Genomic DNA, 17,003 nt, shown 5'->3' with positions numbered 1-17,003 from the left:
GAATCGCGGTAGTGGAAATTACCTGCCGCGATTCCTATGTTAAAAAGCAAACCGTAGCGATTGTAAAATCGCTAGCGGTTTGCGTTTTTGCGATTCAGCCAGCGCTGGTGGAAAAGGGCCCTTAGAGCGCTTCTGAGCACTTTTTAAGATGCTAGCGCTTTCAAAAGCGCATGGCTAATGTTTCTCTATGGGTTGGATCACACCAGCGCGATGTAATTTTTCTGAAAACACAAAACACGGGTCCTGCAGCATCTCTGAGGCAATTCAGCATCAATGCTAAGTATAGGAAAAGTGGAAAATCGCTCTAAAAACGCTAGACCAGAGCGATTTTCCAAGCATTTTTTTATAAAAGCTGTTTAGTTCCAACTCTACTGTACAAAAAATAAAAAAAACGCTCCAAAAATCGCTAGGCATACCTAGAGAATTGCTAGGCACATGCCTGAAATCACTGAGAAAAATCACTTCAAACACCCCTTTTCATTTGCGATTACACTAGCGCTTTTAGGTGTGAACCAGCCCTCCTACTGGGAGCAGTCAACTCATGCTAGCCCTGTATTCAAGAGACCCGTGTTATTCAAATTTCACACAATCTATACAATCTTCCATTAGAGGAAAGAGAGGTTTGTGTCCCTCGCGCTTAATTTTCACGGCCCTTGTATCAGTTAATAATGAGACCATGCAGATATCAATCCAGTCATGACTGTCAGATTGTAGTCAGACTGCACTGAAAAGTCCTGTAATTTGTGACACCAAGACCGGCCAAAGCAGAGGATTAAGGTAAATTGGGGCCATTAGGCACAGTACCTATACAGGCTCCTTCTTCTTACCATCTGTCATATTTGGCAAGGGCAGAAGGGGGTGGTGCACCAGAGGAGGGCGAGCCATTCCCTTAGATACCCCATATGCCCTAGGCATCTGCCAAAGTTTGCCTTGTAGATGATCCGGCTCTGGTCTAAAGCAGATATTCACACAGAATCTTGGTGAATTTCTGCAGACTTTCCAATCTCTGTAGAATACAGCACTGCAATTACATGTGAGGCAAGTAGGGATGGCCAATGCAATGCCTCCACATTTGTGCAGTGTCCCCTAATATAATGGATCATGTGAGCTAGTATCGCAAAGGGAGCTTGGAAAGCCCAGGGGAACACCAGCTTACATGGAGAACAAGGGGTTAAAGTGAACCTCCGGACTAAAAATCGACTCAGCAGCACTGAAAAGGCTTGGTGTTTCTTTAACAGTTTCACAGCATCAGAATTTTGTTTCTATTATCCAAGCCTCATTTTTAGCTGCACAGAAGAAAACTGCCCGGGCTTTTTTCCCCTGATGCTGTGCAAAGCATGATGGGATTTCTGATTTTGTTGTTCTCGTTCTGCTGTTTTGGTGCAAATTTATTTTTCTACATTTTGAATTTGACATTTGAAGCCTAGCGTGTGCAGCTGGGAGGGGTAATCAGGACACAGGACAGTTGGAACTGTGTCTCCTGCTCCTTGTCACCTTCTTTCAACCAAAAAGATGGCTGCCCCCATGACAAAGATGGCAGCCCCCATAAATCACAAACATTTTCCTGTTCTTTTAAAACGGTGGGTAAAAAATTATATTACCCATCTATTCTAATTAACATAACTAATGTAACTTAATGACAGTATGTTTGTTTAGGCTGAAGTTCCCCTTTAAGAAGACTGGGTCAGAGGGCGCATTAACCATTTCAGCCCGCTGGGATTTTTCACCTTCTGCATCGGAGCAATTTTCACCTCCCATTCATTCGCTAATAACTTTATCATTACTTATCACAATTTATTGATCTATATCTTGTTTTTTCCGCCACTAATTAGGCTTTCTGTGGGTGGTACATTTTGCAAAGAGCCACTTTTCCGTAAATGCATTTAAACAGGATTAATAAGAAAAAAATGGAAAAAAATCATTTCTCAGTTTTCGGCCATTATAGCTTTAAAATAATCCATGCTACCATAATTAAAACCTATGTATTTTATTTGCCCGTATGTCTCGGTTATTATACCATTTAAATTTTGTCCCTATCACAATGTATGCCGCCAATATTTTATTTGGAAATAAAGGTGCATTGTTTCCATTTTGCGCCCATCACTATTTACAAGCTTATAATTTAAAAAAAAATTTGTAGTATACCCCCTTCAAAAGCATATTTAAAAAGTTCAGACCCTTAGGTTACTATTTATGTCATTTTTTTTTTAATTGTAATTTTTATTTTTTCCATTAAAAAATTTATTTGGGGAATATTTTGGTGTGGGACATAAACAGTTAATTTTAAATGTTGCCATGTGTGTAAATTGTAATGTAAAAAATGTGTAGCTGTAGTTTTACTATTTGGCCACAAGACGGCCACCTTCATTTATGTTTACCCTCCTTGTACTTCTTGCTAAGCGGAAGTACAAGGGGGATGCGGAAATCTGTCCTGGCAGAAGAACTGAAGTCTCACAGGTGAGCGCTTCGGTTTTTCTGCGGGGGAGAGGGATCGGTGATCGGGAACCATGTTCCCTTTCACTGATCCCAGGGCTACCGGGGGATACAACGCGGACTCGGGGGCGCTGCAGAGCTGCCGCCCGGACGTGAGCTTCACGTCCGGGCGGCGGAAATGGTTAAATGATTATGTCAGCGGGCGAGCACTGTTGCAAAGGACAGCAGTGGGTAGTTTGCAGGCACGGCACCTGGCCAGTTTTTGTTCAGTCAAATGTGTACTTGTCAGTGTTTCATGATCAAGCATTTACATTTCGCTTCCGGACCAGGCCAATTGAAATCTACACCCAGTTTGGGACCTGTTAACCCTGCCAGGGCGTAATTTAAATAAACAAGCGGCATGGATCCACCGCTACTGCCGTTTGCGCCGCCCTCCTGCCGCTGCAGCCCATTCGCCCTGCCATCACTAGGACAGCTGTGATCGGCTTACAGTGATGACAGGGTCAGGAGCCAATGAAATTGGCTCATGACTATGTCACAGAGCTCTGCTGTCATAGCAACGGCAGGGCAAGTGGCCTTCGGTGACAGGAGAGCGGCATGAACTGCAAGAGCAACGGGTCAGTGCAGCAAGACGTCGGTAATCCCCATTTTGTACCAGTAGTCTCTGGTCCTTAAGAGGCTGCTGGCACTCAAGTGGTTAAGTGAATGTACCTCAAGGATTACAATGAGTGAATAATATATACTGAGAAGCTGTGCAGTAGCACAAAGCCCCATAGACAGACTTACCTGAGGTGCCCATACTGAGGAGCACAGCCACCCACAGTATCCAGTAGAACAAGAGAATGAGGAACGTCCAGAGTGGCTGCAGCAACAGGAAGGGGATGTGGCTGATGAAGTTACTTGCAACCTGAAAGAGCTGGATGGTCATCTCAATCCTCTTCCTCAGTAAAAATATTAAAACCATGAGGGTGATCTAGGGAAAAGCAGGCCATAAAATGCATGAAACAGCAGTCTATGATTCATACATGGGGCAGCACAAGTCATTTACCAGCTGCTGCACAGCAGGGTATGCCATACAAATGACATTTACATAACCCCACAGGCCATTTATAAAGTGACTAGTGCTGGTATACTAATTCAGAACCCTGCATTCAGAAACTCAAATAATACCAAACACTGAACTTCAGCACCCAAGACAGTGGACAGGGTCATAGGGTTGCAGTCCATGTCGCACATCATGTGACTCCAGTGCTTCCTTCTTCCAAGCAGGAAGCATCAGTCACATGATGCACAGTGTGCACTGCATGTGAGTGACCTCCCTGTGACCCTGTCCACTAGCTCCGGTGCTGAAGTTCGGTGTTCGGCATTGTTCGGGTTCCGAATGCAGGATCCTGAAATCGAACACCAGCACTAAAAGTGGACCAGAGTATTTCTAATGACAACAAGCAGTAACCTGTAACAAGCAAGCTGGTGAATTCAGGCAGTACTTACAGACACCAGTGTTGACACTATAGAGAATCCCAGTAAAAACTTTGCATTTTCCTTCTGTGTTTCCAGCTCATAGCTAAGATCGCTGATGTGGTCATAATACAGCCACCACAGTACTCCAGAGACAACTAAGCAAAAAGGGAAACATAAGAAAATGCTGAGACATATAATCATACCACAGGAAACAGCAGCAGGTTACCAAAAACCTCTATCATGTCTCATTAGCTTTGCCAAGCTTACACCTCAAGTCCAGCTAAAGCTGTTAGTTTTGGATTGAGCAGTGAAGGGTTACACTCTTTGCTGTTTTTATTGATGTTGGTGTCCCCCATGGACACAGCGTTCCTCACTTCCTTTGCCTAAAATGTTCCAACAGATACAGCATTATACAGGAATGAAAGTTTGCTTTACTTGTTGATAAGGAATTTGTAAGAAACTCACCTTCCGTTGGCTGCTATGGCGGTTCCGGTCTCTGAGAGCCGGCTCGGACAGCCGACTTCCACTGCCAGTCAGCACAGTGTCGGCAGGAGCGGTGCACATGTGCAGCCTACACTGCTAGGACTTCCTATAGATGGGTGCGTGGCTCGTCCCTCATCTTATTCTCTCTCAGATGATGCCTCTAGTGGTGAAAAGTAGGCACTGCAGGCTTGGCTGCAGAATTGCTGGACTAGCCAATAGGCCGTCAGGGTTTCTTGACATCATACTCTGCTGTTATTTAAATTTTACCTGAGTCATCTCAGGTTTTATACTTACCTGGGCCTTTCTCCAGCCCCCTTGAGGCTGCTCAGTCCCTCGCAGTCTCCCCGTGCCACTCCTGTCCCTCACTGGACAGTTTAGTACTCTGTAGTTATGCAATGAAGCGCAACTCCACCAGAGTATCGGGCCCCCCGAGGGGGGGAGGGGGCAGGAGAGCAGCGGCCCAAGAAGACAGTGAGGGGCCGAGCATCATTTAGTTATCTTATTTTAATAAGGACTATATAGTTTATTTTTTGTTTTTGACATTTTTTGTAATCCTCAATCCCCATTTTTCCTTTCTTTAATACATTTAAAATCATGTAGGTTATCATATCTTCTTGCTCTGAGCATTTGCAGCATTGAATCTGTGTTTGTGCTTTGTTACAGAAATATTGTGTGTCTGGAAATCTGTATCATTTTGCAATAGAGCTGCAGAATCTGACACAGATCTAGCTTATAGTGCCCATACATGGTACCATTTTTTTCATCCAATCTTACCATTTCTATGTAGTATAAGGGTAAATTAGGTGAATATACTGAAAGGATAATTTAGGCAGTTCCCTTATATTACATAGAAATGGTAAGATTGGATTAAAAAGATTGGATCGTTAGTGGCCAGCTTTAAGCCGCATCTACACGCGTAGATGCAGCCGCGATGTTCCTTATCAATCAAGCCGCTGATGCGGCTCGATTGATAAGATCAGACAGGACGGATCTTGCTTCCGCCGATTCCCTGCGCGCTCCCCGCGAGGGGACAATGGCAGGGAATCGAGCGGAAGATAAGCGGGGACGAGCGGGGAATCGAATGCGGCGGGGACGCGGCGGGCACGCGGAAGAGGCGATCCGGCGGCTAATCGAGCTGCCGGATCGCAGCCTCATCTACCCGTGTAGATGAGGCTTAAGCCAGCTGGAGTCCAATTAATGAGATGAGATTAAAGGTGTTGGTTACAGCTTCCCTGCGCTAAAAAAAAAAAACACACACCAGTGTGTTTTTTTTCTGTTTTCTTGCTACTGTATTTTAAAGGAGATCTTGGAGGGAGGGGGGGTAGGGGAATGGCGGAGGAACGCGCGAGGAACGGCGGATCGGAGGAGGACGGCGTGGGACATTACTGCTACAGTGGGCCGGTAGAAGCCCCAGGTAAGTGTCTGTTTTTATTTTCAACCCCCTCCCCCCCCAAAGAACCCCTTTAAAGTGGATCCGAGGTAATCTTTTACTCATTGCATAATTGTGTTCCTTTCCTATTGTTTATAGGGCATATCTCAAGCCAAATACTTTTTTGTTTTAATACTCTAATTCCCTATAAACTAAATAAACCACTCCCACAGGTTTTTCAGAGAGCCTTGGCAGTAGCAAGGGCTCATGGGAGCTCAATCTGGGCAGGAGGAGGAGGAGGCGTTACTAGCGATTGATTTCAGAGGCAGAGTGGAGGGGGGGCGGGGATTAGGTTTTTTTCACAGGCTGAGTGCTCAAGATACAGATAAGCCTGCCTCTGTGTAATGTTTACAAACAACATGGCTGCTGTCATTGTATCACAGAAAGAAATAATAATTTTCTATTAAAGCTGTTTGCAGCTAGATATGCTGTGCAAACTATCTAAACTTTAGATAAGACATGTAGACAAGTTACTTGTTATAGTTAGTTTTTCATTTCTGATCCGCTTTAATCTCAAAACGGTCATGGATTGACCCGCCTAGGGCACACATACCATCCTAAAAAATGGAAAAAGTATGTGCAGGGTGGCATTGAGAGAGGCGTTTGTCACAATACCTACTCGCTGAATGCCAAAATATTACTTGAAGCGGGAGGGATTAGGAGGCTGGCATATTTATTTAATTTTAAACAATACAAATTGCCTGGCTGTCCTGCTGATCCTCTGCCTCTAATACATTTATCCAATCTGACTGGATTAGCTGCATGCTTGTTTCAGGTGTGTGATTCAGACACTACTGATGCTGGAATGATCAGCTGGACTGTCAGGAAACTGGTATTTTTAAAAGAAAATAAATATGGCAGCTTCCATATACCTCTTGCTTCAGGTTTCCTGTAAGTCATGGATAAGAGTCACTCTGACAATCTGTCCTGAATCATCTGGAAATAAGGCACAAGAAAAGTTTTCTGGAAATGTTGTGGGTGAAAATAGTGTATCATTTTTTCATATGAAGCAATATTAGGTAATCAAAAGATACATGTACAACTAAACTTAGACAATATACCCTGCATTAAAACGGTACAGATTTGTAATGAATCACATTCTTGCTGACTAATAACTTAGCTAAACTGTTTCTTATGAATCGGTCTTATTTTTACTATATTACAGCGAAATTATGTGAATTCTGTACTCAGAGCTTGCCAGACCAACCAGTAGGCAGAACTCTAAGCAACCTCATATTTTCTACTGCTAATTTCCCATAAAACAATATTCAATTATACAATAATGGTAAAAATTCATGAGATGTATGTGTGGACACGGCTTTTCCTCCTACCGTTTCCTAGTACTGGAGTATATGGAGTATATGTGTTGCTATTCCATTTCTTTGTGCAAGGTCTACAAGGCATGTTGTTCAATAACATGTTATCTGCATTTCTCTCTTGTAATGTATGTATTAACTGTAAATTGTGTTCACCGTATGTAGCATAAATCTGTATAGCATCATGGGAAATCATTGGAAGTGACATATGTATATGTATATAGTTTCTTATACAATAAGTTACTTACATAGTAGTCCAAATATGAGCAGCGTCACAAAGATGTGGACCAGGAGTGTGCGGATGTACCGAAATGATACGACCATCACTATTGATAAAGCTGTTTATAGACAAACAGTTTCAGGTTACTTATGTTACACGTCTATAATTTATACAGATGCAGATGATACTGTACAAAAATAAATTAACAGTGCTTGTCGACATACTGTGAATAGTGCAGGCAAACATCCCACACAATGTACAAATACACGCACACACGCACACGGTCTGTGTAATTCACAAACAAGAAGCTTTAGGGCTTGTATCACACAGGCGCTTGCACTTTGTTTACCCCCCGGACGCAGTGCCCATTGTTTAAGCGCTACCCATTTGCCATTTCCTGCCGATTACTGTCCTCTACACAAATGCCGTGTTTTTATCCATATTTTTCCCATTATTTCAGCTGACCCTGGAAGCAACAGTGATGAACATAAACAAAACGTTGCCACTGGATGGGCTACTAACAGGAAATCCTCTCTATACAAGACAAGGTTATATACCTGAGATGAATGGATAGAAGGATTGCTACTTACCTTGGGTTTCTTCCAGCCCCCTGTAGTTCATCTGCTCCCTTGCTGTCCTCCTGGTCACCTTAGTTGTCAGCCCTGCAAAGTCTACGACTTGGCTCAGTCTTGGACTACTGCACATGGCCGCACACACCACCTGATTGCCTGAGCATTTTATTAAGACTGTAGCTGTGCTCCCAGTCACGGAAAGGATGGAGGAGGCATGTGGCCCAGCGCATGCACAGTGGCCTGCAACCCAGCTGATTTATAGGCTTCAAAACGAGCACATAAGAGGGGACCGTATGGACTCCAAGGGAGCAGACATACTACAGGGAGCTGGAGGAAGTCCAAGGTATGAAAAAATCCTTTCCTCCCATTCATCTCAGGTTTATTTTAAAGAATACCCTGAAATGAGTGGAATATGAAAGCTAACATATTTATTTCCTTTAAATAATGCACATTGCCTGGCTGTCCTGCTGATCCCCTGCCTCTAATACTTTTAGCCATAGATAGACCCTAAACAAGCATGCAGATCATACTAGATCATCTTCATGCTTGGTTTCAGGTGTGTGATTCAGACACTACTGTAAAAAGTGTGAATGAAGGTATGCATCCTGAAACTGCCTTCCTAAGAAGGGAGAGTCGGTGAATAGATAAGATGGATTAAGTTAAACATGCTTACTCCAAATGGTTAAAAGGAAATAAATGTTTATGGGTTAAACAAGGTACTAATTTAAAAGGTTTCTTATTATTGTATTGATTGTCCCCTGGGCTGAATTTTGACATGCTTTTCCTTTAAGAATGTGCCCGCCCCTCCCTTTGGGAAGAGTGTGTCTATGTTAATTTGTATGTGATATAATGATGACACTAGTTGGGTGATTCAGCACTAGACAAAGGCCTGCATGCCGAAATGTTGTGTGTACTTTACTGGGTAGGATACAATAAATAGGGCTATAATTGCCAAAATCCAGGGCGAGTCCCATTCAATTCCTTCACGATCAGATACTACTGTAGCCAAAGAGATCCACAGGACTGTCAGGCAACTGAAATTGTTTAAAAGGAAATAGACATGTCACTGTCCATAGTGGATAGTGGTGGAATGCAGTGTGCCCAAGCGTCCAGGAGGACATGAAATGGCCGTTGCTCACCCCAAACGGTACCCGCCACCCCCGCCTCCACTCCCACTGCTACCACAGTAACATTGCTATCTTAGCAATGCCTGGTTTGTCTCCGATTCCGTACCACTATTGGCACAGGATGTCGCAATAAATTTGAATATCCATGGAAGGATGGTGCACATGCCTTTCTTTCTTGGTGAAAACAGCAATGGTTATTCTTTCTTCTACTAAAACAAATGGTATGTGTCACAATCTTTTTATGCGCATTGATGTATTGTACTTTGCTATGGACTTTTGAATAAAGAAAATGACAGCAGTGCCGGCGCTCTCCTCCTTCTCTCTGCATAAAACAAATGGCGCCCACGTTCAACATTTAGAAGGAGCAACGCAGCGGTTGTGAGAATGATTTGTGTGCCTTATTTACTTTCTTGCTGTGTATCACATAATTGTGGAAGGGAGTGCCGCACCATCAGTCTAACTCTTTATACACAAACTGTCCATAATGTTCTAACTTCAGGTTTCCTTTAATGCTTGTCTTAGACCAATCAAACTTGAATGTAGCAGTCTTTTCCAGCACAAACTACAATAAATTTGCGATTACGAGTGAAATCGCAAATTTCTAAATTACTATTCCTCCTCCAGTTACACGTGGATGGTAGGGAATGATGTAATTCAGTGTTTCATAAGTAACTTGAGCTCTGTCTTCTGGCGGCACCAAAGTTACTCACTGTGCACCACTATAGCCGTAATTCCTATTACGGTCTATGGTGGCACCAGCTGCACCCAAATCTCCTGCGCCGGCTACAATCTGTTCGTAAATTTGCAGGCTATGACACACCCAGAGTGCTTCTCCCAGGTCAGGCTAAACCATGCTGGGTTAATTGGGCTTTTATTTCCCAGCTGAGCAATCCTCTCAGTGGAAACAGCCAAATCCTGGTGTGGATTCATTTGCAAACCTGAGCACCTGTCTCAGGGAGGACAAAAAAATAAATAAATCTTGGGAGTTCATCAAACTGGCAGTATAGATGAGAGAAACCTTGGACATATATATACATAATCTATCACTTTTTCAGATACAAACTTTTTCAATGTTCTAGGTCGTGCAGAAGACCTACGGTAATCATATTCTCTATGAACTAAACTTGCAAGCTTGAATAAATGGTTTTAAACAACTCTTTAAACTTACCTTGCCTTTTAGTTCTTTATAAATATACATATATTTGTGTCCCATACCTACTGCGAGGATGCTCAGTCCTATAACATTGTCTCTTCCAGCCATAATCCCACTGAGGATACGATGAAAGAAGTCCACCTCGTTGACCACATCGATGAGAACTGAGGCAAAGCGGTTGTAACAGTTTGGATTCTGTGGGACGCAGCGGTTGAAAAGTGGGAAAGATTTGCTGTGGAACCAAAGAAGAGGGAGAAACTTAGAAAAGGTAACACTTTGTTTTTGAATAGCAGACTGGTACAATACTAAATGGGAAGTAATACCGTAATACATGCTCATAGAAGACTCTTGTATAAGCATGAACAGGTATTTTAACAGTGGCATAGCAATAGGTGATGCAGAGGTAGTGACCCCCTCCCCCCCGGGGGCCCCTGGACCAGAGGGGCCCTTCAACTGCTATATTCTTCATTTGCACTATGCTAGTAATTATCATTTCTACAGTATATGGGCTTTGAATAGTGGTAATCCTTAGCAAACTGTCTTCCTCCTGCTTACAACTCTCTATCACTGCAGCTGTTTTTAGCAGACTTTGGTGCTCTATATGAATTGCTTTAGAGGGCCCAATGTAAAACTCACACTGGGGCTCTCAGCTACGCCACTGCATTTTAAATCTTTTCTTTTTAAAGTACACCTAACCAAAGACAAAACCACCTAAGGTAAGCAGAGAGGTATGTTTATGCTGGATCCACATACCTCTGTGTGTTATCCTTTCCTCTTCTCGTTACCCAGCCCCTGTAATCCCGCCTTAAAAAACTTGGCTTTCTGACAAACCTCAGACAGGAAGAGGCAGGTTTGCTGCAATGTTCCCTCCTATCACTCTTCCTCCCACCTCTTTCACTACCTATCGCAAACATTGCAAAATTCTAACCTCCTGATCGGTATGCCCGACGCTGTGTCAGGCATACCGCTCGCTTGAATTACAAGTCCCTCGCAAAGATCCTAAAATTTTAATGTCCCCACAAGCTTTAGCTAGCACTAGGCTAGCTAGTGTAAGTAGCTGGCACTCTCCGATCCCTGCTTATCCCCCGATCCAGCCACTTAATACATTACCCCACCTGGCTCCAGCGATTGGTGCAGCCTTTCCGCACAGCTCCGGTCTTTCTATGGGGAGAATCGGGTCTGTGCATGATGTCATGACGTCGGTGACGTCGTGTACAATCCTCCCCATGGAGAGACCGAAGCTGTGCGGGGAGGCTGCGCCGATTGCTGGAGTCAGGTGGGGTAAAGTATAATCGGGGGTATCAGAGGGTGCCGGCTACTAATACTAGCTAGCCTAGTGCTAGCTAAAGCTTGTGGGGGCATTAAATCTTTTAGAATCTTTGTGGGGGACTCTAGGTGAAAAACAACATAACGCTCAGGAGGTTAAAGAGACTCTGAAGCCACTTAAATAACGGCTTTTACCTTTTATTTATGTTAGGCATGTTTGCCCCTGTTAAACCGCCGCTATCCCGCAGCAGAATAAGGATTTTTTTACTCCCCCAAATCCCCTGTGCAAAATCCACGACATTCTTGGTCGTGGATTTTGCTGCCCAGAGAGACAGAGATTTTCGGCTGCAGCTCTGCCTCTATGCGCGTCAATAAGCGTGTATCTCCGCCTCTCCTCCACCCTTCTCAGTGAAGGAAGACTGAGAGGGGCGGGGAGAGGCGGCGATCCGCACTGATAAGACGTATGTAGAGGCAGAGCTGCAGCCAAAAGCTCTGCCTCTCAATTTACAAAAAAGACCCCCCATCATAATATAAGCCTCAGTCAGCTCTGACTGGGGCTTATATTATGATGGGGGGGTCTTTTTTGTAAATTTGTAAACATGTGATATACTGTAGGTTGTTATGTGACTACTGTAAATATGTATAGTGCACTTTCTGGTGAAGTCTTTTTGGTGAAACATGCTCATGTAAAAGTCTCTGTACAGCACCTTGCACTATTTGTAATGTTCCAAACCCATCCGTCATTAATTAGGGGTCTGTTGGGGGGATCAGACTTATAGGTGGACACACCATTCTGATCTGTTTCTTAGATCTATTAGGTAGTGATCCACCGACCTGCCCACAGAACGTTTTATTGTGCAGGTATTTACCGTGGGATAGCTACACCTCGCTCCGGTATTCTATACTGCAGCAGAGGGGGATAAGCAAAGACCCCCACGGTGTGACGTATTTTTCTCATAGAGACCTACACAGGAGAGTATTCACGACAAACTCTATTTTTAAACCTCTATTACGGTATTTATAAGTAGAATTATCATGTTTTTACAATCGTATCCATAGGGCCATGTCCTTTTGGACTTAAAGTGGACCCAAATTAAAAATACAAGATTTCAGAAATAAAATCTATTTTCTAACTTATAATAATAAATAGCAGCCTTTTTTCAGCTGCATGATGACAAATATAAAATATTTTACATTTATTGGAAGAACCCCTCCCTTCCTTTCAAATTGCCGGGATTTTTCCGGCAAACTGGTGGAGTAGATGGTGTCCGGCAATGGAGGAATTGCTAATGGCTGCCCCCAGTATAACCCTAGCTATGAAAAGAGAAGGGTGAAAAGCATGCACTGAAATGCCCATAGGCTTGTTTATTTATCTTTGTATGTGTCAGAGTGCTGCAACTAAATATTTTTAATTAAAAAAATGTTTGGTTTGGGTCCGCTTTAAGTGCTTGACTATTATTTCCCTGATACACTCAATTTTTCGGCTAGTGTTTGCAAACACATACTTCTAAAAAGTACATTTCTCCCAGAGTAAAATGCACTATAAATTACTTTTCTCCTCTGTTGCTGTTGCTTACAGTAGGCAGTAAAAATCAGACAGATCTGACAGGTTTTGAACTAGTCCATCTCCTTATGGGGGATTCTCAGTGTTTCCTTTATACTATGAAAAGGATCTATACAAAGATCCTGACCTGCTTCCCCACTTGCTTGCTATGTTAGAAACTTGGATGAACAACTGCTGTACAGCAAGTGCTTTTGAAAATAAAGAAGACCCTTAGATTCCCCTATGATGAGATGGACTAATCCAAACCTGTCGGATTTTTACTACCTATTGTAAGTGACAGCGACATAGAAAAAAATACATTTTCAGTGCACCCCACTCTGGAACACATATACCGTTTATACACATAACAGAGTGAAGTTAGACTAAAAGTATTTTGTATTTGCACAACTTACGCGTTTCATGGGTACACCCAGGCCAATAAGAGGCAAATAGTTCAGAGCATCTCTCTCTAGATTTTGCTTTATATAATTTGCACTGTGATTGGCCTGAGGAAGTGGGCTTGTACCCACAAAATGCGTATCCTGTGCAAATAAAAAACACTTTTAGTCAAACTTCGCTTGTGCCATTGGAAAGGTAAGCCATCTCCCTTTTTTTGCTTTTATTGTGCACAAAGTTTTAATGCTTTTGGGTGCCTCTTTACCTCTGTTGTGCATTTCCACCTACCCCTTCCTCCTGGGGCGGTTGTATATTGGACAGCATTGGTTTTAATCATTCGCAGAACCATCATATGTTTTATCAACAGTGTGACCCCCTAGATCCGGCCAAAACTGGATGGCCGAAGTGGAGACAGGTTTGTGTTCTCCATCTGTTCCATGTGGTTTTTGGTTGCCCCTTACTGCAACCCACGTTTTTGAGTATATTTTATTACACTACCCATAATTCCAGGAACAGTGACATATTTGGCTCCCATGATCTCTTGTGTTTTTTTTCTTAAGGTGAATCTTCACTTCACTCCCCCTTAGTTTTATACACATGCATTTTAAATTTTAAAAATGTTCGCAATAGTGATCCTTTAAGACCTCTGAAGATGCAGGCAATACCAGTGAAAGAGCTGTAAGGTAGTGGGGAGCGTCTACCACTTAGGGGTAATTGCTGCAGTTTTTACCGGTGCCTGCTATTCTAATTCTTTTGATGAGTTATGTTACCCGACCTTGCTAACTCATCAGAGCTGGCGACAGTAACAATATGACAGGGCACTTCTTTGCCCAAGGTTGGATGAGAATCTGACTATGAACTCAATTACAAAACTCCTCCTTCCTCCTCACCTGAGAGGGGCCTGGCCTCTCTCTGCGCTGGTAAAAAAAAAAAAGCCATGCTCTGACAGGACTGGGGTCAGGTAGAGAAGTTGGAAGAAATCCTCAAGCATATTGCCAAAATGAATACCTCTTTTTTTTTTTACCCCAAGGCACATGTGAATTTGGCCTGTTTTTTTAGACATGTAAAATACAAGTACAGCTGCTCTTGGTTATAGCATGTGGCCCATTCCAAGTTTTAGTTCTCTTTCAGATGTCTCTCGTGTGGTATGAGGATTCCCTTCTACAGGTTTTTTGCCTTTTTAATGTCCAAATTCCCTTGCAATACAGCGAAACTCGAAAAATTTGAATATTGTGCAAAAGTCAATTTTTTCAGTAATTCAACTTGTAAGGTGAAACTAATTTATGAAATAGACTCATGACATGCAAAGCGAGATATTTCAAGCCTTTATCTGTTATAATTGTGATGATTATGGCTTACAGCTTATGGAAACCCCAAACTCAACATTTCAGACCATTAGAATATTGTGAAAACGTTCAATATTCTAGGCTCAAAGTGACAGACTCTAATCAGCTTGTTAGTCCAAACCACCTGCAAAGGGCTCCTATTTTATATATTAGTTTCAACTTTTAAGTTGAATTACTGAAATAAATGGACTTGTTCTTTGAGTTTCACCTGTATACAAATAGCTAAACCTCTACATCATCATTTCTAGCAGGCTTGGTCTTGGCATTTAGCCATTTTATGAAAGCACAATATTCTCACACGCACCTGTTGCCCGCTGTAAGTAAGGAAGCTGTGTTGTCTATTCTGAGGACCAGTAAAAAGCAAATTGCATGTAATGGGAGTTCCAGTGAGCATACGGACTTTACAACTCTGAAGAGGCCAGATACATCCAAGCAGGAAACACACTTAATGTACAACTCAGAATAATCCTTGCAGATCAGCTGAGTGCTGAAAGGTTTGGCAATCAAACTTCCACTCATTTTATTATTTTTTATTCATAAAGCACCATGATATTTCATAGGCTTGTACATAGTACAAAGTAGACATTAGGGTGTTAACACTCATTAACCCTTTCAATACTGTGTCTGACTAGGATCGTCATTGGCACTTTACAGTTCAGCACCATAGTCCGACACAGGAAAACATGGGTGCCGCTAGGAGTGCTGCTGTTGATAAAATCTGGCACAGCATGAGACTAGGGCTCCCTGCACACTGCAAATCCATTTTGCGATTCCGATTCAGTTTCCGATTTTCAATTCCGATTTTCCCTGAATACATTCAACAGAAAAAAACGTATCAAAAAATGCAGCTTGCAGTAAAGATTAAAAATCGGATGTAAAAACCGATTAAAAAGCGGAAGCGGAAACGCATGCAGTGTGCAAGAGGCCTAAGTCTGACACTGTGAGCATCTTCTGAAGCTGTGCCACATAATTTAAGTGGGCACATTCGTTCTTCACACTACGGGTGCTGTTGCTGGATCTAGTCTGGCTTGGATCGTTAGTACGCTAGAGCCTGCGCAATGAGGGCGGAGCTAAAGCACATTAGCTTGCGCCTCCCTCCCCCACTGACACTGATGTCGCCTCCTCGCACCAATGCAAGGAGGAAGAGATGCTACTGGATGCCTACTGCAGCCTACTGCAGCAGCACAACAACAATAACCCACCAGAAAATGGTAAGTGCTGGGGGGATGTGGGTGAAAAGGACTAATGGTACATTACCATGCTAATGCTGGGTACACACTATGAGATTTTCTGGTCGATTTACTGTCAGATCGATTATTTCCAACATGTTCGATTTGCTTTTCCCCCCCCCCGCACTACATCATCCCTGCCACGCAGCCCTCACTCCTCATAGCCACTTTATCATTGGTGGGAACTAGAGAGACTGGTTTGTGGAAATATCAGCCATGACCTCTCAGTCTAACACAGAGGTGAAATGTAAAGGTACCTGGGCTCCTGGTTATCAGCATGATTGAGCGACTACCAATTTTTTTGCTGTGTATTGTATGGTATGTGCAGAGGCACAGGGGGAATTTGCTGCTGGTTTCCACCTGATGCCAGATGCGCCCTACGAGGTTAGGGGCTCATGACCCTGTGGGTTACCTCGGTAAGTCGGCTCTAGGCTGTTTATCCTATATCAGATGTGTCTAATCATGGATACGTTCACTGTTTCTGTAGGATGCGGATGCATCCACCATTATCGTACAGACCCCTATAAGAAATTGGCCTATTAAGCACTGTCAAACAATGCTCATAGAGATTTTAGTGAGGAAAGATGTTACTTGCACATTGGCGTTGGGGAAGTGGGGTTACTTGCACATTGGCGTTGGGGAAGTGGGGGTGGGGCAACGCTGAGGAGTTGTCCAGAAGGACTGAGTTGGCTTTTGACATGCTACAAATCCTTAAGCAAGCAAATTTTTCTCTTGGATTGATCATAATGGTACATGCTAGGCTGGCTTCAGCATGTAGTGTTGGTGGTGGTATAGTGGTTAAGTGAGTTACCTACCACACACTGAGACCTGGGTTCAATTCGAAGCCACGGTATGTAAGCTGGCTTTTGAAATACTACAATTGCCTGGAAGATGAGACCCTCCTCCCTCCGGGAGGAGGGAGAGAGGGATTCCTGATGTCATAAAGCAGTGTAGGCCTGCAATTGAACATTCAATGAGGTTTCTGAACTTAAAACACTACTTAGTATTAAATTCAGAATTTTTCCTGGG

General features: G+C 43.1%; 1 protein-coding gene across 1 annotated transcript in view; it reads right to left on the bottom strand.

The window, feature by feature from the left end:
- SLC44A3 (solute carrier family 44 member 3) overlaps positions 1-17,003 on the bottom strand; it is a 128,052-nt gene that overhangs the window by 83,395 nt on the left and 27,654 nt on the right. Inside the window, exons 6-9 of the mRNA XM_068242585.1 lie at positions 10,257-10,426; positions 7,371-7,460; positions 3,925-4,049; positions 3,220-3,406 (exon numbers count right to left, since the gene is read on the bottom strand). Of these exons, the coding sequence (XP_068098686.1) occupies positions 3,220-3,406; positions 3,925-4,049; positions 7,371-7,460; positions 10,257-10,426 (572 nt within the window). The remainder of the gene's footprint in view (positions 1-3,219; positions 3,407-3,924; positions 4,050-7,370; positions 7,461-10,256; positions 10,427-17,003) is intronic.

The sequence above is a fragment of the Hyperolius riggenbachi genome, chromosome 6, assembly GCF_040937935.1.
Source record: "Hyperolius riggenbachi isolate aHypRig1 chromosome 6, aHypRig1.pri, whole genome shotgun sequence".
Taxonomy (NCBI): Eukaryota; Metazoa; Chordata; class Amphibia; order Anura; family Hyperoliidae; genus Hyperolius; species Hyperolius riggenbachi.
This window is presented reverse-complemented; position numbering and strand designations above follow the sequence as displayed.